The 22770-nt window shown below is 40.5% G+C and overlaps 1 protein-coding gene across 1 annotated transcript in view; it reads left to right on the forward strand.

Annotated features, from left to right (window-relative positions):
• XKR4 (XK related 4) overlaps positions 1-22770 on the forward strand; it is a 350195-nt gene that overhangs the window by 226432 nt on the left and 100993 nt on the right. Inside the window, exon 2 of the mRNA XM_073679305.1 lies at positions 6913-7112. Within this exon, the coding sequence (XP_073535406.1) occupies positions 6913-7112 (200 nt within the window). The remainder of the gene's footprint in view (positions 1-6912; positions 7113-22770) is intronic.

The raw sequence follows: 22770 nt of genomic DNA on the forward strand, positions 1-22770 counted from the left end.
AGGAGAATCCACCCTCTGCTTATAGTGAGCCTGCCGTACCCCTAGTGAGACAAAGAGCCGGTAGACAGCTGCCCAGTTTACCCTTGACAGCTCCTACACCCTGTAGTTCAGGGCCAGACAGTCAGCTCCGTAGGTCCACTAGGGCCACTAGAGGCCAGTTACCCGCACGTTGGAGGATCTAAATGTTTAAGTTGTTTTACAATGTTTACCTGTTTATTGTTGCTTGTGTGTAATTTTGTGTTTCTAGTTGTTTTCAGGAGTCTTCGGTGGATTTACCGGGAATCCTTTGTATATAGTTGGAGCGTAACCCAGGATGGACTAGAGACTGTTAAGGACTCGGGGTAGGACAGACCCCTACCTGGTTACGTCTCCCTGTGTTGGTGAAATGGACACCTTTGCTTTTCTTCAAAGACTGCACCCGGTTGCGGACATCCGTGACCATCTTATTGTGTTTCCTTATTGTATTTTATTGTTCTTTGATATACCTTGTTATATTTTTCTAAAAAGTGTTTAGTCCCGGAGTACTAAATTTCACTAGGGGGGAGTGTGACACCCCAGGGGTCTGGTTGTCACAGTGATAGAGATATTACGTCTGAGAGCAGGTGGGAGGTCCTTTGGTCAGGGATCCTGTGCATGCCACACCTCCTGCCCAGCCTTGGGAGGGGAAGAACTTCCCCTGTATAAACCCGGGGCTGAGGCAGGGTTAGGGAGTCCAGGAAGAGTAGAGACAAGAGCAGCATAGGAAGCAGCAGAGTCACAAGGAGTCAGGGGCTGGCAGCTAAAGAGCTCGCCCTGACTAAGAAGATTCTTTACCGGACCCGGAGTCCGAGGCTGTGGGGACTAACTTCTACCCAGCAGCAGAATCCGTCAGGCAGGGGATTTCAGGTCCCCTGGCCCAGAAGCCCGAAGGCCCGGTCACACGCGTGGGACCAGCACCGCCATCGTGGAGCGGAAGCCATTAGAAGGCCCCGAGTCACCGGCCATACGGGTGAGCACCACACGGTACACTCAGGGACGTGGGCTACTTACATCAGCTTCTAGCAAGGTAGCCAGAAGAATACAGTCAGCTTGGGAGGCCTACAACTACGCCTGGCCAGGGGAGATCCCATCTGCTCAAGGACTGACCAGGCCCCGTTCGCTAGCAAGTACTCCGGGAGGGTCTATCGTTGTTACCAGTAAAGACCCTGAACGCTACCATACCGTCTCTGAGTGGTTCCTGCTACCCCCATCATCCACGTCGGCTGCCCTGAGGCCATACCCCTCCCGTTGGGGGTTATACTATCACGCTGCACCATCCTTCCACCGGCCTCAGCGGTCTGCCCTGCAGCAGCAGCCCCCTGGCTGCATTCAACGGGTGGCGTAGTCATCAACCATTTTCTACCGCTAACAGACTGCCGTCCAGTTTGACTCCCTGGGCACGGACCGGGTCACCGCCACGAGACTACAACCCTAAACAGATCCGGCTCCGGGTAAGCTCCCGCGTGCGCAACGCAGCGCGACACAGGCCCAGGGGCGCGTCAGAAGGAGTATGGCACATCTGCAAACCTCCCCAAATCCGACCTTTATGGAAGAGTGGCAAGAAGAAAGCCATTTTTGAAAGCAAGCCATACGAAGTCATGTAGGGGACGCAGCTAGCATGTCGAAGAAGGTGCTCTGGTCCGATGAAAACGTTTTAGGCTAAATGCAAAACACTATGTGTGGGTAAAAAAAACGAACACTGCGCATCACTCTGAAAACACCATCCCCACAGTCAAGCATGGCGGTGGCAGCATCATACCGTGGGATGCTTTTCTTTAGCAGGGACAGGGAAGTTTGTCAGAACTGATGGGAAGATGGATGGAGGTAAATACAGGGCAAACCTGGAGGAACACCTATTAGAGGCTGCAAAAGACTTGAGACTGGGGCGTAGGTTCACGTTCCAGGAGGACTCCCACCCTAAACATATGGTATATTACATAAAATCCAAAAAAAATACATTTAATTTGTGTGTGTAACATGAAAAAATGTGGAAAAGTTCACAGAGTATGAATACTTTTTCAAACACTGTATTCTTCATGTAGTTAAATAGTATGTGATTCTTCATCTCTTTTGGTATACTCTTGCTTTGTAACAAGCCTCATTATACTTTCCTTTATATACCTTTTAAAGTTGCTCAAAATATCTCAAGTTACAGTAAATGACCTGAAGCATAGCGGAGTGGATTCTGAAACTAGCCAAGTAAAGTTTAACCTTTTTATCATGGAGCTGCTCCAGGAAATAACATTTGTTTCATATCTTTCTCTCTTAGAAAATGTTCTCTGGAAAAATATCAAATGAATATTTAGTGCTCTGTTCCCCATTGCTCTTGTTTCCTGGATATTGCACAATTGGGAGTGTATGTACAATGTAGGATCTATCAGTTATGTAACGCTCTATTATGTGTCAGTAATAATAATTATTCTTAATTAACACAAAAGACAAACAAATACAAATCGGTTACAGGATTGTGTAAAAGCGATGTCATGTGATTGAGCGCTGTATTAGTCATTTATAGAGGTGAGAAGATTTTAAAGTTGTATAAATCTGCTAAGTTTTGGCTTGCGTGCATCATTAAGGCTATATTCACACTTGGAGTTTTTGCAGCATTTTTTTGCTTTGTTTTTCAGGCAGATTACATGTGTGACTTTAGACAGTACATGTTAGTAAAGTTAATTTTTCTCACCAAAAATGCCAAATTTTATGCTGCGTTTTTGCATTTGCTCATTGCTTTCCATGGGTGAAAAAATGCTGAAAGACTTGGTATCAGGGCTGTGGAGTTGGTAAGCCAAACCTTCGACTCCGACGCCTCAGTTTCCATGACACCGACTCCAACTCCGACTCTCCGACTCCCTCATATATGGCTCATGTATAAGTGATAAATTTAATGTAGCACAGATTCATCTCATTTAAAAGTCTAGACCCTTAGATCAGGAATAGGACAGACATTTATAGGACGTTTCATAATGTTCCCAAATACTTATGAAAAAATATTCCCCACAAACTGCATTGAACTACTGTACCCAATTTATTATAGATTTTTGGAGTCGGTCTATTTTATACCGACTCCGACTCCACCAAAATGAGCACCGACTCCACGATTCCGACTCCACAGCCCTGCTTGGAATGCTCCAGATTTTCAAAAAGACTGCAGTCTCAAATTGAGTCAGGAAAAGAAAAGTTGTATGTGCATGAGATTTCTGAAATCTCGTAGCTTTTGCTGGTACTGCAGCTTTTTTTCTGCAGAAAACAGAATGTGTGAACATAGTCTTAAGGTGACCTGTCACCAGGTCAGAAGTGACAATTTTTTGCTATTATTTTATTCCTGTTGCTCCCCCGAGTATTGCCCTTTTTTCCTCTTTTTAAAATCCACCGTCCACTAGTGATACACTTAGGCTGATGTATAAGGAACCTTTCACCCGAAGAGCGAACTAAACACTCATTCATCGGGTGAAATTATCTTTTTTTACATTGCTCAAAAAGATCATCACTCTCGGCAGCACGTTGTCCTGTGTAAACAGAACATGTGCTGGCAAGAACAATGACTCACTGAACAATCTGTTACTGATTTTTCTGACTGCATATACGGCTGCCTGTTTAAACAGGCCAATAACTGACCAGATTCAGCAAATATGTAGCCGATTGGCAGTCATTTAACACTGTAGATTGTTCAGTGTAAACCCACCTTAAGTTCTTTTGCAATACTGTTGCAAATCTATCAGAGGACCTGCTTTTAGTTCTGACAGTTCTCTTTGCTTCCCCTCACTTCATCTCAGTGTTAGAGATAGTAGCAGTGATTTGGGGAGAGGTTGGGGGAGTTGAACACAGATCTTAGGAGTAGAGAGAGGGTACAGCATTTCCAGTCTTAAGGGCATGGAAAATAGGCTATAGAAAAAGAGGAGAGAACATGAAGAGCAATTGAGTGCAGGATAGAAGCAGTGCTAATGCATAAGCTGATGAAGATAGCAATAATGTGCATAAATGCAGACCTCATTTCCAGCCTATATTACTGGGACAGACACTCCAACAAAAGAAAATTTTGAATTCTGACTCGGAGAGAAAACAAATCAAGGAATAAAGTTTGCAGACTGGAATTTTTTCACCACTAACCTACAGGATATAAAAATATTTTTCCCATGTTACATATGTACATAGTCTTGAAAGAGTAAAAGTTAGACTATGAATAGCGGTGATCAGAGGGATTGTCTTGTGACTCAATGATGATGTATGGACATTACGTGTTTGCTTGTGGATCCAAATGGTTGTCTTCATGAAATAAGCGCTTTTGAGGACCAAGGAACATTTTTGTCCCATAGTTTTAAACTGCTCCCAATGCGATTGAATACATTGATGGTCCTTAAAGGGTTAAGCTGAAGCGTTGTTATCATGGTGTATGGGGAGGAGGGAATGATGAGTATTTTTTTATGGGGATGAAAAATAGGCATAAGAAATGAAGTGTATAGTAGATTGTTGTGTTTAAGAGAAAAGTACTGTGTGGATTGTGGCCATGGAGCAAAGATGTAATGTTTTAGGAAAAAGACTATTGAGGGTTGGGAGCGTATGTACACCAGAGGAGAAGCTCCATAATTAGGCCTAATGCAAGACCTACTGTAGATTTAGTAAGCACAGCATAATACCGCTGACACGCATTGTGCTGTGATCATCTGACGGATTTCTACACCAGTTGAAAAGCAATCCCAGTCTCGGTTGGGAATGAGCTTGGAGCAGCAGTATATGTGTGATAAGAAATTCAGTGAGATCCACAGGACGGCGTCCTCCAGATGTCTGTTTTATATGGAGGATAACCTCACAGAGGAGATTCCAGGCTGCGGCTTCTATAGAGACATGGCATATGTTTTATTCCTAACTCCAGATATACAGATTATACCAACCATGGTGGGAAGTTTCAAAGAGCCAAATTATCTTTTAAAATGTTCTAGCCTCTGTGTGTGTATATACTGTACAGTACCGTATATGAATATATATTTATACATTTATATACAGTAATGTGCAAAAGATTTATTTTAGGCCTGTATGGGAAAAAATGCTGCAAAGTAAGAATACTTTCAAAAGTAGAAATGTTGAAACAGCATCAGTTCTTCCAGGTAGACTTATAGACAGTGTTTGAAGGAACTTAGCAGGGAGGTTGTTCCAGACATCTTGGAGAGCTAACCACTGATCTTCTGCAGATGTAGGCTTGTGCAAGTCTCTTTATGTAATCCCAGACTCGATGATGTTGAGATCAGGGCTCTGTGGAGGCCATAATATTACTTTTCAGGACTCTTTATTCTTGTTTACGCTGAAGATTATTATAATGTCATTGGCTGTATGTTTGGGGTCGTTGTCCTGCTGCAGAATAAATTTGGAGCCAAGCAGATGCCTCCCTGATGGTATTACACGAGGGATAAGTATCTGCCTATGTTTATTAGCATTGAGGACACAATTAATCTTTAGCAAATCCCAGCTCCATTTGCTTAAATGCATATTAACAAATTGCCCATAAGAAATCAAATGATTACACAAGGCGTGGGCAGTCACATGTAGATGCTCTAATGTTTGTACAGATCGCTGTGCTTGTATAGAATGGAAAAGACTGTGGTCTGCAGTATCCACAGCTAGTCCTGACTCCCCAGGTATTGATAAAGTTTTATAATTCCTCCTCCCAATATGTTTCACAGATGGATCAGCTTTACCCTCTTCTACCCCTGATGATGCTGATCGGACAGTGAAACATGTTGTACTGAAATTCTTGCCTCCCTTCTGTTTATCAAACTCTAGGTAGTTTGTAATATACAGGGACTGGCTGTGGATACTGCCGACCCAGTCTTTTCTATTCAATACAATTGCAGTACAGCTTTCTGAGATTGATTAACAACCGCAGGCAGAACTCAGTACCAGCATGACTTTTAGAGACAGATGCCAGCTATAGCATTCAGCCGGTATCTGAACTCCCTCCTCACCTGAGGACCTCTTCCCAGGACGTGAAACCAACGTCCATTTATGGGAAAAGGTTAAACACATCCACATAAGCTAAAATCAATATAATATTATTAATTCTAAAATTAATCCATTGATATAACCACCTATATAGATACTAAGAAATATTTTCATCAGTCATTGAATATGTTGTTCAAAAACTAGGACTCTTGAACACCAACCACAGAAGAGAAAACCCTATCTGTTGATAGGTCTAAAAAGAATAGGTTTCGATCTAAAAAGAAATTAAAATGGTTTTTTATTACTCGGACAACCCTTTCTCAATCACTATATTCCCCCATACTGAATGAAAATGACCTGTACTCACTTCCATTGTAGGCGCCATTCCAGCAGCCAATCGATTGTTGTTCACGTTCTTCAGATGAAACTTGCATCCGGAGGAAATCAGAGAGTAACAACAGCTCTCACTTCTTCTGGATGCCTGTTATATCCGAAGGAGTTGAGAGTCAAATGGCATGTTTGCGGCTGCTGATTGGCTCCAGGGCTCACGTGACATAACAAAGTCACACAAGCTTCAGGAGACCCAGCGCCGATGTCACTGGAACGGCGTCTGCACCAAAGGTGAGTACTGGCTGTTTTTATTTTACATGGAGGAATATAGTAATTGAGAAGGGGTTGTCCGAATAGTGGACAGCCCCTTTAAAATCATTAGACACATGGGATGGGCAGAAATTCAGTCCTTTCGAGAAAAGATCAATCTGTGTTTTATTCGGCACTACAGTCTCCCATTCTCCATGACTTGAATAGATTGTGCCTGATTCCTCGTGGAGATGACTGATTTGTATTTCCACCTCTAGTTTAAGAAGGACCTTTTATTGTAGTAGTACTAAAGTTCTGTTAATTCTTAATGAATTCTTGCTGTCAATGTTCATTGAGTTAGATTTCTTTTTTTAATCTCAGGTATTTCCATACAATATATTTGGGAATTCGCAGCAGGCGGAGTGGAGAGAATGACCGATGGAGGTTTTACTGGAAGATGGTGTACGAGTATGCAGATGTGAGTATGTTGCATTTGCTTGCAACATTTCTGGAAAGCGCTCCCCAGCTTGTCCTGCAGCTCTGCATTGTCGTGCAGACTCGAAGCTTACAGGCCATTCAAGGTAAGAAGGATATATTTTTGGGATATATTTGTATGCATAAGTAAATTATGGACATTGCCAAAAGTTATGAAATTGTGAAGCCTCTAAGCCTGTGTGAGTGTGTCAGGTATGGTGCATTAAAGAGAACCTGTGAGCTGCCACTTGACAATATTGTGTCCTTACACTGCACGGAAACTGTCATTTAGTGTATTAAATAAGGGTGCATTGTATTGAGTTCCTTTGTAAAATAGTCAGACGTTTTTGCTCACTCCGTATGTAAGGAGATCTTCAATTAAATAGTAGATTTTTGGGATTGAAAACATTAAGTACCACACAAATTAAACTTTCGTCCACTTTGTAAAAATCTTTTTTTTTAATGGAATATTAATAAAGTGCATGAAATTTTAATCCATGTATTTCTGCTGATGTTTTCAAACTCCAAAAAATACATCAGGTCAATGCACCATCCATGAAATGCCGATTTGAATCTTGATGAACTGTTCATGTTATAAGCCAGCTGTATCACTTTTTCTACATAAAGTCCATAAATGTAAAAATGCACGTTGTTGCACACAAGTCTAAATGTAAGTCTGAAGGCCCACATACACATGAGATTAAATTTGGACGATTTTGGTAGAACTGGATGACCATTCAATGTATATGGGCGTCATGTCTCTTGAATTTAAGCTCCTGAGCCTTTGGTTCTCGCTGAGTTGCTGCCACAAGTGTTTGACAGCTGCTTACGCCTCTCTCCCTATTGAACAAATACATACATGTACTGTATATGGGGGTCAGGAGAGAACCTAATTTGCATGGCCACCTTTATGCCTGTGCTTGAACTTTAATCAGCAGTGAGAATTGGTGGCCAATATGGCTTTCAGTCAACATAAACATATGCAGGTCTAGCTTAAAGAGAACCTGTCACATTATACTTGCAATCTGATCTGTGGACAACATGAAATGGAGAAAAAGAAACTGAACAGAATGATATATGCGTTTGTTGGAAAAAAAATCGGAATAACTTGTATTTTATGCATTGAAATCCCTGATGTTTGTATGCCCATTAGTCCAGTGGGCGGTCCTACTTCATGATGGACAGCTACCTCTGCATATACAGTCACATAAGGAGAACTGTCAATCACTGAATAGGACCGCCCACTGGACTCATATGTATACAAACAACAAGGACTTCAATATATTACATGAAAGTTCTTTGTAAGAAAAGTTGGAAACAGAAGCACAGAGGTGCAGTCGTACCATGGCCCTGGAGCCCAAAGGGACCGAAAGGTCTGTTCTGCCCCATATGAACTTCAACATTTTAGGTTATAGGTTGAACTCGATGGATCGATGGATTTGTGTTGTCTTTCAACCTTAAAATTCGGAAACTATAAACTAATACTATAAATATTTCCCAATAGTTGATGGATCCTGTTAATGATTTTTCTTCAGGGCCTTGGAGCCTGAAGAAATCAAAAGATCCCTCAGCCCCATATAAAGAAATGTAAGCCAGTATTTTAAGCATTTCATAATTGTTGGGGCATCCTGTTAAAGGCACCTTTTATTACACTCACAGATGGCGTAGTTCGGTCTGATGGGCGTCTCTGGTCTTGATCCGGTGCCTCCTCTCTACGATCATTGTCCTCCTTCCCTGCTTCACCCAGATGATGTGTCCTATGTCATCCACACAGTGTCCTCCATCGAGGTCCTGCACAGACGCACATCTCTCTGCCCTGCCATGTGCTGACTTTACCTACAGATCATCAGCGCTATTTGGCCTTTCCCCACACATGCTCACTACAGTAGTTTGCTCTATCCTCAGCAGGGCAGATAGAAGTGCGCTTGCGCAGGAGCACAATGGAGGACACTGTGGATGACATAGGACACATCATCTGGGTGAAGCAGGGAAGGAGCACGGTGATCGTAAGAAGACAGGAGGCGCCAGATCAAGACCTGAGACGCCCAATGGACAGGACTGCGCTGTCCGTGAGTATCATAAAGGCTCCTTTTTGTGCCTTGCAGGGCTCATTGGGGGCTTACATAGAGAATACTAGAATGCTGTAAAAGATGGCTTAATGGTGGTGGTGTTATCTAATATTGGGAAAATCTGGTGACCGGTTCCTTTAAACTATTTTTCTTCATGGCCCAAGACATTTTACTTGTAGAAAGTATAAGTAGTCTGATAATGACAGTGGGTTATTATTTCTATAGACACAGAAATGTTATGTCCTTCAGAACTCAGAAGAGTCCTTTGTACAATTCTTTGGAAATATTCCCTGGTGTGTGTGTCTTTACCCACTTGTAAGTGAGGAAGTTACAGGCTGGAAAATGACGTATTGCCCAAGCTGATCTGACTGTCATTACCCAGTGTCGCTGGCTGCAGCATTGTGTTGATAAATTACTTTCAGAGAATAAAATGGATGAGCATTCATTTTCTTCTGTTTAAAATCGAATAAACATGAACTGATTCCAGTTGTCTCCTGCCAAAAGAATATTATCATTGCAAATACTGATCAGCGTTTCTTCATTATACAGTTCTTAATTGAGGATTCTCAATGAAGACCATCTTGGGAGTTTAATTTTAATCAGAGTGTTTTGTGAAAGCTCTATTCACTCTCTTATCAACAACTATAATTTCTTGGGGAAAAAAAACTGCATTTCCTTTTTATCTTTTTTTGTGAAAACCAACAGAAAAAGTTAAGCGTGTGACTTGCTAGTTTACCAAACAAATCCGTGGCTCTTTTACAAACATATACAGCCAAGGATGATGTCATGGCTCCTGCCAGCTGGAACGGCTCGGAGTTGTCACCCACATAAGTCATTATAGCAATATTAAACACCATACAAATGACACAAACTATCCAGCATGTTTAAAGGAAACCAGACATAGAAATAGATCTTTCTTTTCACTTTCTTGTTAAGACTGACGAATTATGTAGAAAATTATAGGTTCGTTGGAGGCTGTTAGACATCTGAATCCCGATTTACTTATTGGGAGCCAAATTTTAAAGGTGCCTATATCGAGTTAGATTATTGGGGTCTAAATTGTGCCCATTACATAGCCCTCTGAACTGCAGATGGGAGGGGGCAAATATAACTTAAAGGGAACTTCTCATTAAAGATTATGTTCTGTAGGGTTCATAAACACAATTTTATACATTCCCCTGTTCAAATTTGATTAAATCAAAGTTATTAAAACCGTCATGCAACACTCTCATCAATGATCTTGGCAGTGCTGCAGCAGTCACTAGTCATGGTCTCCTCACTGGTAGCACCTCCACTCTGCCATGATTGACATCCCAGTCTGAAGATCCAACTTTGGTTTCACATGCCAGGTTGGGATGTCAATCATGACTGCTCATGGCTGCAGCTCCTGCCAGATGACAATTTAGATCAGCGGTTTTATAACTTTCATTTCTCCATCCCAGGAAAAGCAGCAATTTGAACACAGGGCTTTCTACAAAGGGATTTATCAAACCTATAGGATCAAGGGCAACTTCATGGCAGATATTATGTCGGCACTATTCACAAAAAAGTGTTTGTCTTGGTAGAGCATCTCTTTGTGATTCAGCGTCTCTGTGTAACATAACTGAAGACCTACAACCATAGTCAGTCATTTTTGAGTTGAAATGGTAAATCTTCTGGTCACCCGATCATGCAGCCTTTGCAAAATAAACACAACTAATTTCTACTTTCTCTTCCATTCTTTGCCCATCTACTGCCCATGTCTCTTAGTCTTGTGCATGGTAGTATGACTGCCCCTCTCACTGTCTGTCTGTTAAATGTACAGACATCCTTTCTTTAGGTTTACGCTTAAAGGGAACATGTCACCAGTTATACTTGTATGAAACAGATCTAGGGCGCGTCTGGGCCCAATATTTCGTGTTAGAGTTTAGTATGTTTCCTTACAAATATGAGTCACATTGACTTGTTGCTAGTATCAAAAACGTTTACAAGTTCATTTTCTGGATTGGTCTTTTGGCATTGGATGACATGTCCAAGAGCTGTCACTGTCAATAGTGAAAGACAATTGTCAAAAAAACTAAAGCCCAGCATAACATATGTTCCTAAAAATGAGGACTATGTATCAGTGCTGGATTTTTCATATGCCATATTTTGTTAAAGGTAACCTGTCACCAGTTTTGTCATATAACAACCAAAACTATGACCTTATTCAGCGCTAATCCTGGATTCCATAAATGTTTATATAACCCCCTGACTCCTCCTGTATATCCCCCAAAAACCTTTTTAAGTTCTCCCACACTGTATGGAAAACGGGTTGGTCCGGTCCGATGGGCATGGTTTCGACCCTCTCCATCCCTCCCCTCCAGCTGCTGTCCGCCGTCCTCCTTCTTAAATCGACGTGGACAACGCTTCACGTCATCCACATTGCCAGGCGAAATCTTGCGCTTGCGCATAGAAATCGCGGCTCGCGCCTGCGCACTATGAGCTAACTTTTTTGATACTAGTAACATGTGAATCCTCACATCACTCACACTGTGCACTGTAATTATTCACCGTGACAGGGAGCAGGCGATCATGTGGCCATTTGCATACTTCTGGTCACATTCCGACTAGACATGTCTGGCCTCACTCAATTCACTTGCATTAAGCGAGGCTGTGCATGTCTAGTCGGCACATGACTGCATGTGAACAGAATGTGAACACAGCGGACAGTCACTTTTTTTTCAGTCATGCCAAGGTTAGCTGATGCGGTCATGAGCTATAGACTGGACATCACCACTGCAGCTTTGTCCATAAACACCACCAAAGAGAATTGAAGAGGCACCAAAGGCAATTGTAGGTAAGCACTGCTTGGTTTATTTGTTTTTTACAGGATAAGCAACTTAGGCCCCATTTTTAATGAAATTGGACAAGTGCTTTGATACTTCTAGGAAAAATATTGAAGTACATAAGATAGTCCCTAGTATAGGTGACATATGGAGGCATCCATAATTTATACGCTGTTCATTCAATGGGCGTTTTAGATCCTTAAAGCAGATAAAAATGATGCATAAAAGTAAGGGATTGTTAAAATGCATGCATGTTTTATACACAAATGTGAACGGTTTCTTAGATTTACATTACCTACGTGTTAAGCCATTTAGGAGAGAGATAGTAAAATGGAAAGATTCACACCTGTTCTGGGTTTTGGACCCACTCCAGGTTTTGGCTAACAAATACTGATGCAAAAAATCTGATGAAAACAACTGTCATGTGAATGAAGCCGTAGGGTAACAAAAAAGCATAAAAAATGTAAACAGCATGTTGACCTAGAGCAAAGCATAAAGCCAATATCAGTTGCTTTTCTTGTTCAGATAACATTGAATCCAGCAGGGAAGCTAAGCTGTCAGTCAAAGCCTGATTCATAGAGACATGCAGAATGATATGACGACTTATTGACAGCTACGTATACCCTGAGGCGATACAACGGCTATACCGACCACGTCCAGGAGCCGTGCCTGCAGGGCACAAACTTAGCCATATATACAGTTTGCGTCTTAATTCTGATTCCCCTGTTCTTTCGGCAGAAGCTGAAACATTACATTATGTACTTTTATATTCTCCAAATCAGTTTCTGAATGTTACCACGGTGAGAGTTTTGACATTCTGAAGATATTGTTATTGACATACAGTTATATGAAAAAGTTTGGGCACCCCTATTAATCTTAAGCTTAATGTTTTATAAAAATTGGTGTTTTTGCAACAGCTATTTCAGTTTGATATATGTAATAACTGTTGGACACAGTAATGTTTCTGCCTTGAAATGAGGTTTATTGTACTAACAGAAAATGTGCAATCTGCATTCAAACAAAATTTGACAGGTGCATAAGTATGGGCACCTCACCAGAAAAGTGACATTAATATTTAGTAGATCCTCCTTTTGCAAAAATAACAGCCTCTAGTCGCTTCCTGTAACTTTTAATGAGTTCCTGGATCCTGGATGAAGGGATTTTTGACCATTCCTCTTTACAAAACAATTCCAGTTCAGTTAAGTTTGATGGTCGCCGAGCATGGACAGCCCTCTTCAAATGATCCCACAGATGTTCAATGATATTCAGGTCTGGGGACTGGGATGGCCATTCCAGAACATTGTAATTGTTCCTCTGCATGAATGCCTGAGTAGATTTGGAGCGGTGTTTTGGATCATTGTCTTGCTGAAAGATCCATCCCCTGCGTAACTTCAACTTTATCACTGATTCTTGAACATTATTGTCAAGAATCTGCTGATACTGAGTGGAATCCATGCATCCCTCAACTTTAACAAGATTCCCGGTGCCGGCATTGGCCACACAGCCCCAAAGCACGATGGAACCTCCACCAAATTTTACTGTGGGTAGCAAGTGTTTTTCTTGGAATGCTGTGTTTTTTTTCCCGCCATGCATAACGCCTTTTTGTATGACCAAACAACTCAATCTTGGTTTCATCAGTCCACAGGACCTTCTTCCAAAATGAAATTGGCTTCTCCAAATGTGCTTTTGCATACCTCAGCCTACTCTGTTTGTGGCGTGCTTGCAGAAACGGCTTCTTTTGCATCACTCTCCCATACAGCTTCTCCTTGTGCAAAGTGCGTTGTATAGTTTACCGATGCACAGTGACACCATCTGCAGCAAGTTGATGCTGCAGCTCTCTGGAGGTGGTCTGAGGATTGTCCTTGACTGATCTCACCATTCTTCTTCTCTGCCTTTCTGATGTTTTTCTTGGCCTGCCACTTCTGGCCTTAACAAGAACTGTCCCTGTGTTCTTCCATTTCCTTACTATGTTCCTCACAGTGGAAACTGACAGGTTAAATCTCTGAGACAGCTTTTTGTATCCTTCCCCTGAACAACTATGTTGAATAATCTTTGTTTTCAGATCATTTGACAGTTGTTTTGAGGAGCCCATGATGCCACTCTTCAGAGGAGATTCAAACAGGAGAACAACTTGCAAGTGGCCACTTTAAGTAGCTTTTCTCATGATTGCATATACCTAGCTATGAAGTTCAAAGCTCAGTGAGGTTACAAAACCAAAAAAAGTGCTTTAGTACGTCAGTAAAAAGTAGGTAGGAGTATTTAAAACAAGAAAATGATAAGGGTACCCATACTTATGCACCTGTCAAATTTTGTTTGAATGCAGATTGCACATTTTCTGTTAGTACAATAAACCTCATTTCAAGGCAGAAACATTACTGTGTCCAACAGTTATTACATATATCAAACTGAAATAGCTGTTGCAAAAACACCAATTTTTATAAAACATTAAGCTTAAGATTAATAGGGGTGCCCAAACTTTTTCATATAACTGTATAATATTGGATTCTGCTGAAATGATCATTTTAATGACCACAAATGAAAAATCGCAAACAAACGAAAAACTATAATTGAAAACAAATCACCCATCTGGTGAAAACTAAACTAAAAAAAACTCAACCTAAACTCCTGCTGTGAAGTAAACCAGATGCATTTTGCACATCTTTAGCGCTTTTGTTTTTTTCCAAATCAATCAAAGAATTAAGGACTCTAAACCAATAATAATTAGCTTTTATGTTTCTATGCTTCATGCTGGAATAAATGGAATATTTAGAAAGCTTTAGGCTGTGTATCACATTGCTAAATCCGTCATGCAATGGACCACAGAGGCGTTCAATGAAGGATCCCGTTGTGGTGTCCGACGATTGGCGGGAAAAGTAGTGCCGTTCTTCCCATGAAATATGTCCGCATCTGTGATGGAGCCTCCGGTGAAGATTAAGATGTAACGCTGTAGACCAGTGTAAATGACCATTTTACATACTTGTGAATATAGTCAATGTCACCTGTTCGCTATTCTTCACAATAGTCCTGTAAGACGCCCAACATTCTTCAGTCCAATCAATCAGCAATGATTATTTGTGTTTCTAAATTTCCTGAATTTTAAACGATTCAGAAATATTCTACATTTTCATATAACTACAACGAAATTGCTTTAAATCAGAATTCATAAAACTAATAGGCGCCAGTTTATAAAAAAAATTTACATTATTGTATGGTCAAAAAGACACAATTAACTGTAGGGTAGAGAAACTTGAGGATAAAATTTCTAAATTAAATGTTAACGGATAAGGTGGTAAGTTATCCACTATCCATAAGATTGGGAATAACTTCTTGATCGCTGGGGGTCCAACTTCTAGGATCCACAGCAATACTGAGAGTGGGGCTCTGGAGTCCAGAAACCGGACTTTGCAAAGTCCCGCCTTGAAAGGAGTGGAGGTTTACATGCTTGATTTCTGCTCCATGCATTGTCTGGGGGACTGCTAAAGAAAGCTTAGTAGAGTGATCGTCAATTTCTGGCCGTCCCATAGCCAACAAATAAAGAGGAGATCGAGCATGCGCACCTCTGCTCCATTCAACACTGGCCTCTGCAGAGCCTGCTTTCAGAGTGCCATTCTCAGCATCGCTGGGGGTCCCTATGGGGGTCGTACTGATAGGAAATAACCTACTATCTTGACCATGACTCTTTAACTATAAGGCATTTTCTGATTGGTTCTCTCATCAGCTTTTTTGTATGTAGGAGACTTGAGGTGTCTCAGATGCAGCTTAGATCCTACTGTATCCCATCGTATGCAAGCTAAAAATCTTGTAGTAGCTCATATCAATTGGACTATATCTCTAGATTACTTAAACTAATATATGAAAATATAGAATAATTAGATACATTGAACTAATAAATGATCAGCTATACTTCACACATACGTACGTTGTCAATATTTACCTTTTTATTTATCTTTGCTTATGATAACACTGTTCTACATATTTTCAAAAGTTGTCAGGTTCATTTATGAAATCTTAATGATTTTGATCTCCTTCTGAATTCAAATCTGACTATGAAAATTTTTAGTTGGCTCTTGTTTCTATGATATCAAAAAGTTACATATAATTAATACATAAAAGTTTCAGTGCTTTGAAACATTATTATTTTGCAAATATAAAGATGCAGAATGTTTTGTTATGCCAATTTTCTGATATTTATTTAGAGGAAACATTTTAACAATTCAAATAACTAAAACCTGTCTAAATACTATTGCGAATTATAAACCGTTTCAGAAATTGCACTACAAAATTTGGTCCTCACTCAGTGACAACTCTTTTTTGCTTGTCTCTTGTACTCCTGCATTGGATCATCTCTTACAATTGTCCAACAGTAATCTGCAAGCATTGATGAACTCCATTTCCCTTGATATCTTTTCCCCATAGCCGCAATATCTTGGTGAAATCTCTCACTGTGTTTGTCACTCACTGTTCTGCAGTTTGGTGGAAAAAGGTCTAGATGCGAATGTAAGAAATTAATCTTTAAGGACCTGTTACAGCCAAGATCCTTATATGTTTTGAGGAGATTTTCCACCAACTCGTCATAGTTATCTGCTCTTGAGTTACCACTAATTCGAATGCTACCCATGCAGCCTTTTCCTTGCCCTGCAACTCATCTTGAAGAAGCTTATGAATCTGAGGTCCATGAAGACTCCTTCATTTATCTTTGCTTCACTCAACCTTGGAAATGTATCAATGAAATACTTGACTGCTTTTTTATTTTTATCCATTGCCTTCACAAAGTTCTTCATTAGGCCCAACTTGATATGCAATGGTGGTAACAAAATCTTATGTGGGTCAACAAGTGCTGGATGCAGGACATTTTTACTCCCTGACTGAAGTGAATGTCGGAGAGGCCACTCTTATTGTAGTGATATTCTCTTGTATGACTATCCCACTCACACAGAAAGCAGCAGTACTTTGTGTATCCACCCTGCAGACAAAGTAAGATGGCAACCACCTTTAAGTCACCACAGAGGGGCCACAAATGTTGGTCATAGTTCAAGCACCTCAACAGTTGTTTCATGTTGTCACAGGTTTCTTTCTTGTTGACTGCATAACCAACTGAAATTGAAGGTAGCTCATCGCCATTATGCAGCAAGACGTCTTTTAGGCTTGTTTTGAACGAATGGACAAAGAACCTCCATTCCTCTGGATTATGACGTATCTTCAGAGCTTTCATTAAACTGTTGATGTTGTTGCATGCCACAAGATAGCTCTCCATGAAGACGTATTGGACAAGATCTTTCTCACAGTTGCAGAACAAAGTAATCTGAACATTGCCCGCTAGGATATTCAACTGCTGTAGCCTGGACCTAAGAGCTCAGCCTTACTCTTGGGCAGATCGGAATCTCTAACAAGATCGTTCGGTTCACTTTGTGTTATAAGGTGTGGTTCAGCTGAGGTTGTTGACAGAAAGACTGGGTTGTGAGAGGAAGATGCTTCCTAACACCAAGCGCCTTCTTCTTCCTCCTTTGACTCAACTGAAAATGTTTCTGGTGCTTTTGGAACCTACAGTTCTTCTGTATGTGATATTGGGCGTATTGCAGATGGAATCTTTGGATGCTGTAAAGTTCACTTCTTCCTTGAAACTCGTTTCCTATTGGTGGGCACTATACAGAAATAGCAATTGGTAGTGTGATCAGTTGTCTCTCCCCTGATCATTGGGATTGCAAAAGGCTTAGATTGCCTCTTCCCGTGCAACCACTGGGTAAGATGTGATGCACATCTATTGCAGCATATTTCTGGAGCCCAACTCTTGTCCTGATCTCCTATTCTGCAGCCAAAATATAGGTTGTAGGCTTTCCTTATCATGGTAGTCAAGTTTTGCCTTTGTAAGTCTTTGAGAGACTTATCTGCATATGTAGAAAAATCTATCCACTTTGTTAATGCAAGAATGAGGCATATCTGAAAAAACATATAGAAACATGTCAATATGCTAAGAAATCCTAAAACTGTATACCTTACGCCGAGATCATTTCTAAAGGTAGGTGATGCTACTGTAATTAGGATTACGTCATCGGAGCTGAGTTGTTGTTTTTTGATTGGTCACCCTAAGATGATAGAGTACTGAAGGCTCAATAGACTAAATAAATGATGTAATAGACAAGCTACTAACAATGCAGTAATGATGATGAGATCATAAAGACGCAATTTTTCTATAAGTCTGCATGAAAGGAGTCATAAGTAATTACAACCTACTCTGGATTGTGAATATTAGAGCCAATCAGCAAATTTAAGCATCATATTAGTTTTCAGCACCACAAAATCAATTGAGTTCAACTGTTTTCATCTCTCAACCAGTTTGGCTGTAGAGCAGTGTAATCCAGAGATGGCGTTGTTTAATTAGAAGACTTTAATTTATTCTAATTATTATACTTGAATATTGGTTTATAAACACTAAGTACAATGATATTAAACAAATGAAAACATTTCTAATCATCCTCAGAGCCAAGTTTTTTCCTAATGATTGCTCCATTTGCTTTTAAGAGGCTCTGTGGTCCATTTCAATCAGTCCATTTGGTCTAATATTCATTCATGTGGTATCATGGTTTTAGCAAAAAAAAATGTATTCAATTTTCAATTATACTCTCTGTATGAATTCTATGTTTTTCAAGATCTCTGCTTTCTGTCATGTAGTAGGAACCTTCCTTCCTTACGGTCAGTCTTGATCCTGCGATGGACACACAGGACTTCTTACAAAGCACAGCGTAGACGACTTCCTTTGTACTTGAGCAGGACTAGAATTAAACACTGCTTGAAGTAATGAAATCATTTAATGAATTACTTTAAAAACTCAAACAACATATAGTGTCAAGGTGAAATATTTTTCATTATACAGTGAATAACTGTTATGGCTTTCCTGGTGAGGAAGACTCTCTAAGCTGTTGGACTGGATGTGCAGCGTGGACTGGAGGTGTGGGAGTAGCTAGGTACAGCTGAGCTGGATATGCCGCATGGCTCCTCAAGTAACTTAGAACACAAGATCTGTATACACTGGATGACAGCTGCACTAGCATGGAACAGCAGAGCTGGATTTGAAGTTTATGCAGCAGAGGTTAGTTTGTCAGGAGACAAACTTTAGGTTTAATGCAGCAATCCCCAGCAATATGGCAGAGCTGGGTTTGTAAGGCGGCACAATAGCAGAGCCCAGTGATGTGGGTGAGACAAATGCCAAACTACCTGAATACTCAGATATCATTTCACTGTCTCAGCTGATGTATTTGGCCTTAGAGAGTGACTTTAGTAACCCAACACACATAGTAGGCATTTAGAGGGAATCTGTCAGCAAGTTTTTTGCTATGTAATCTGAGGACAGTATGAGGTAGGGGTTAAAACACTGAATTCAATGATATGTCAGTTATCAAGCTGTGTGCTGTTGTTTACTTACTGGGAATGTTTTATCACCATGACATTGTTATTGCTGTGACTAGCTAGGGCACAAGCACTCATCTGACTCCGCCCCCTCCTGTGATAAGCCAATAGACAATGAACATGGAGAGCCTGGTGTGGGCGGGGTTAGCTTTCTCAGCTCTGCTGTATTGCTAAATATAAAAACTCTGATTGTGTAAGAACCACTGCACCCAGTAAGCTAAGTGATACATAGTTGGGTCTGGTTTTCTACATTATGCTGCTCTCAGATGAGGTATCAAAAACCTGCTGACAGATTCCCTTTAAGCTGGCTGTAAGGGGTTTGAAGTGCCTGACACTGGAGCTGGGACAGGAGAGTAACAACAAACTTTATTTCCTGAAATTATACCATTTCCACCATAAATGTGAACTAAAATGTATGTAATTCCTAGATAATACAAGCAAAAATATAATTTAATCCACATTGCACTTGATGAAAAATTATATGTAAATAGTTACCTGTTGTCATATAAAATAGTAGGTCTGTTCCATACATCCATGGCCAGCACCGTGGCTCAGTGGTTAGCACTGCAGTCTTGCAGCACTGGGGTCCTGGGTTCAAATCCCACCAAGGACAACACCTGCAAGGAGTTTGTATGTTCTCCATGTGTTTGTGTGGGTTTCCTCCCACACTCCAAAGACATACTGATAGGTAATGTAGATTTTGAGCCCCAATGGGGACAGTGCTGATAATGTCTCTGAATTGTAAAGCGCTGCAGAGTATGTTGGCGCTATATAAATATAAAGATTATTATTATTGAGACTACAGCTTATAAAGGCCTTGACTACATTAATGAAAGTCTCCTGGATTGATTTAGTTAATGATTAACTAAATCAATCCAAGGAAAAAAAAATTATAAAGGGTAAAATACATAGATATAGTGACATAACTTTATACATAAGCGGAAAATACAAGTATTCCATTCAGTGACCAAGCAAAATTTGATTTCGGGTTTGCTTGTCATTCTATGTGTAAGACCTTTATTAAGTTTTTATCTTCAGCAAGAACAGCAGAGTTCATTTTATAATTCAGTCTCCTCTTTAATTCATTTAGGATATTCCTGTAGGGACCTCACTGACTTTATTAATCAGCGCCTCAGCAGTCTGATATTGACTGACAAGAGTTTGGTATGCAAGCGGAATTTATAACAATGCACTAGGAGCATATCTAATTAGTGAGATTCTCCCACAGCCGTGTGCTGAATACCAGGGGTAGCACATAGAAGGCAGACAAACATAATGATAGTTGTAGAGGATCATACAAATGTGTGTTTTGACAGCTCTTCTGACCTTCATGGCGGTTTCTTAACTTACTTGACAGTTTTAGGTTAAGTCATTTCAGTAGGTTAGTGACCTGACCGTGCAATAATGTAAAAAGCTACAATTATAGCGATGAGTCAAACATTTCAATGGTGTCACTGTTAAAGTCTTTTAGAACTTGAAAGCCTGAGTGTGATAATACTTATATAAAATGTGTAAAATGGAACCGATGTTATGTCATAACCATCCAATCCTGTGAAGTGACATCCTTTGTCCGTTTTGCTGTTCACATACCTCTGACAGTCTTGAAGGAATTGTTGCCCAAACCCAGAAATGGACAAGACCTGGTCTGATTGCCATTAGAAAACTATTTTGTATGTTTTTGTCTCCTCTAAGAACTATGTGTATACATTGATTGTCGGCATTTCGTATGTGAACTATAACTTGCTGAGTTCAGGGAGCATATTTTGCTCTTTTTAGTTTCTAAAAGGAAGCGAGCACCAATAAATGACCTATTGTTTAAATCAGGTTTTTGTTTAAAGGGAATCTGTCAGCAGGTTTTTGCTATGTAATCTGAAGACAGCATGCTGTAGGGGTTAAAACACAGATTTCAGCAATGCCGCTCTTATCAAGCCCTGAGGTTTTGTTTGCTTACAATGATTATTTTAGCACCAGTTGCTTATCATTGCTGTGAGTAGTTGGTTTCCTGCCTCCAGGTCTGATACGCCTCATTCTGTGACAGGCACCTCACTGTCTATGGAGATTGTATATATGGACTCTGGCGGGGGCGGAGTTTGATTTCTCAGCTCTGCTTCATGCTAAATCTAAAAACTCTGATTGTTTGAGAACGGCTGCACTCAGTAATCTAAGTGATACATTGTTGGATTCAGCTTTTCTTTGCCTATATCAGGCTGCTCTCAGATGAGGTAGTTTATATTGTTGTAAAGGATCTATAAATGTAATACAGTATATAAATGCAATGAAGTATAAATAAGGCCACTGTTATAAAACATGTAAGACAATAACATAGTAACATAGTAACATAGTTTGTAAAGCCGAATAAAGACTTGCGTCCATCAAGTTCGACCTGTTAGTTCTGTAATTGCTAAAGTTGATCCAGAGGAGGGCAAAAACCCCAAATGATTTAGCCAGTCTTCACCTGAGGAAAAATTCCCTCCCGACTCTGAAACCAGCAGTCAGAATAAATCCCTGTATCAACCTACTATTTTATTTTATTTTTAAGTATATGCTGAAATCTGCCTGGTATCTAGAAAAGCATCCAGTCCCCGCTTGAACTGGTGTAGTGAATCCAACATTACCGTCTCCTCACTCAGTGAATTCCATATTCTCACTGCTCTTACCGTAAAGAACCCCTTCCTATGCTGGTGCTGAAACCTTTTCTCTTCCAGTCTTAGTGAATGCCCTCTTGTTACCGTAATATCCCTCCTTTTGAACAAATCCCTGGCAAGATCTCTATACTGTCCCCTAACATATTTGTACACATTTATTATGTCCCCCCTCAACCTTCTCTTTTCCAGGCTGAATAGTCCTAGTTTTGCCAACCTCTCTGGGTATTGCAGTCCCTCCATTCCCCTTATTAATTTTGTTGCCCTCCTTTGTACCTTTTCAAGCTCATTTATATCCTTTCTATATATTGGGGCCCATAACTGAGCACAGTATTCCAAGTGTGGTCTGACCAGTGCTTTGTACAGTGGAAGAACAATGTTCTCATCCTTTGCAGCTATACCTCTTCTGATACATCCCATTACCCTGTTTGCCCTTACAGCAGCGGCCTGACTTTGGGCACTCCAATTTAGTTTGCTATCAATCAAGATGCCCAAGTCCTTCTCCATCTCTAAATTCCCCAATGATTTCCCATTCAGTGAGTACTGGTGACTTCCATTTTTCCTTCCCATATGTATGACCTTACATTTCTCCTCGTTAAACCTCATTTGCCATTTAATGCTCCACCTACCCAGCTTATCCAAATCCCTCTGTAGGTCTGCACTGTCCTCTTTTGTATTAATTGTTTTACATAACTTTGTGTCATCTGCAAATATTGATATTTTACTATTTATCCCGTTGACTATGTCGTTAATAAAGATATTAAATAACATTGGGCCTAGTACAGACCCCTGTGGTACCCCACTAGTGACGCTTACCCAATCTGAGAATATTCCATTTATAAC

Source organism: Phyllobates terribilis, unplaced genomic scaffold (genome assembly GCF_046119375.1).
Source record: "Phyllobates terribilis strain yellow unplaced genomic scaffold, ASM4611937v1 Scaffold_4__5_contigs__length_816908805, whole genome shotgun sequence".
Taxonomy (NCBI): Eukaryota; Metazoa; Chordata; class Amphibia; order Anura; family Dendrobatidae; genus Phyllobates; species Phyllobates terribilis.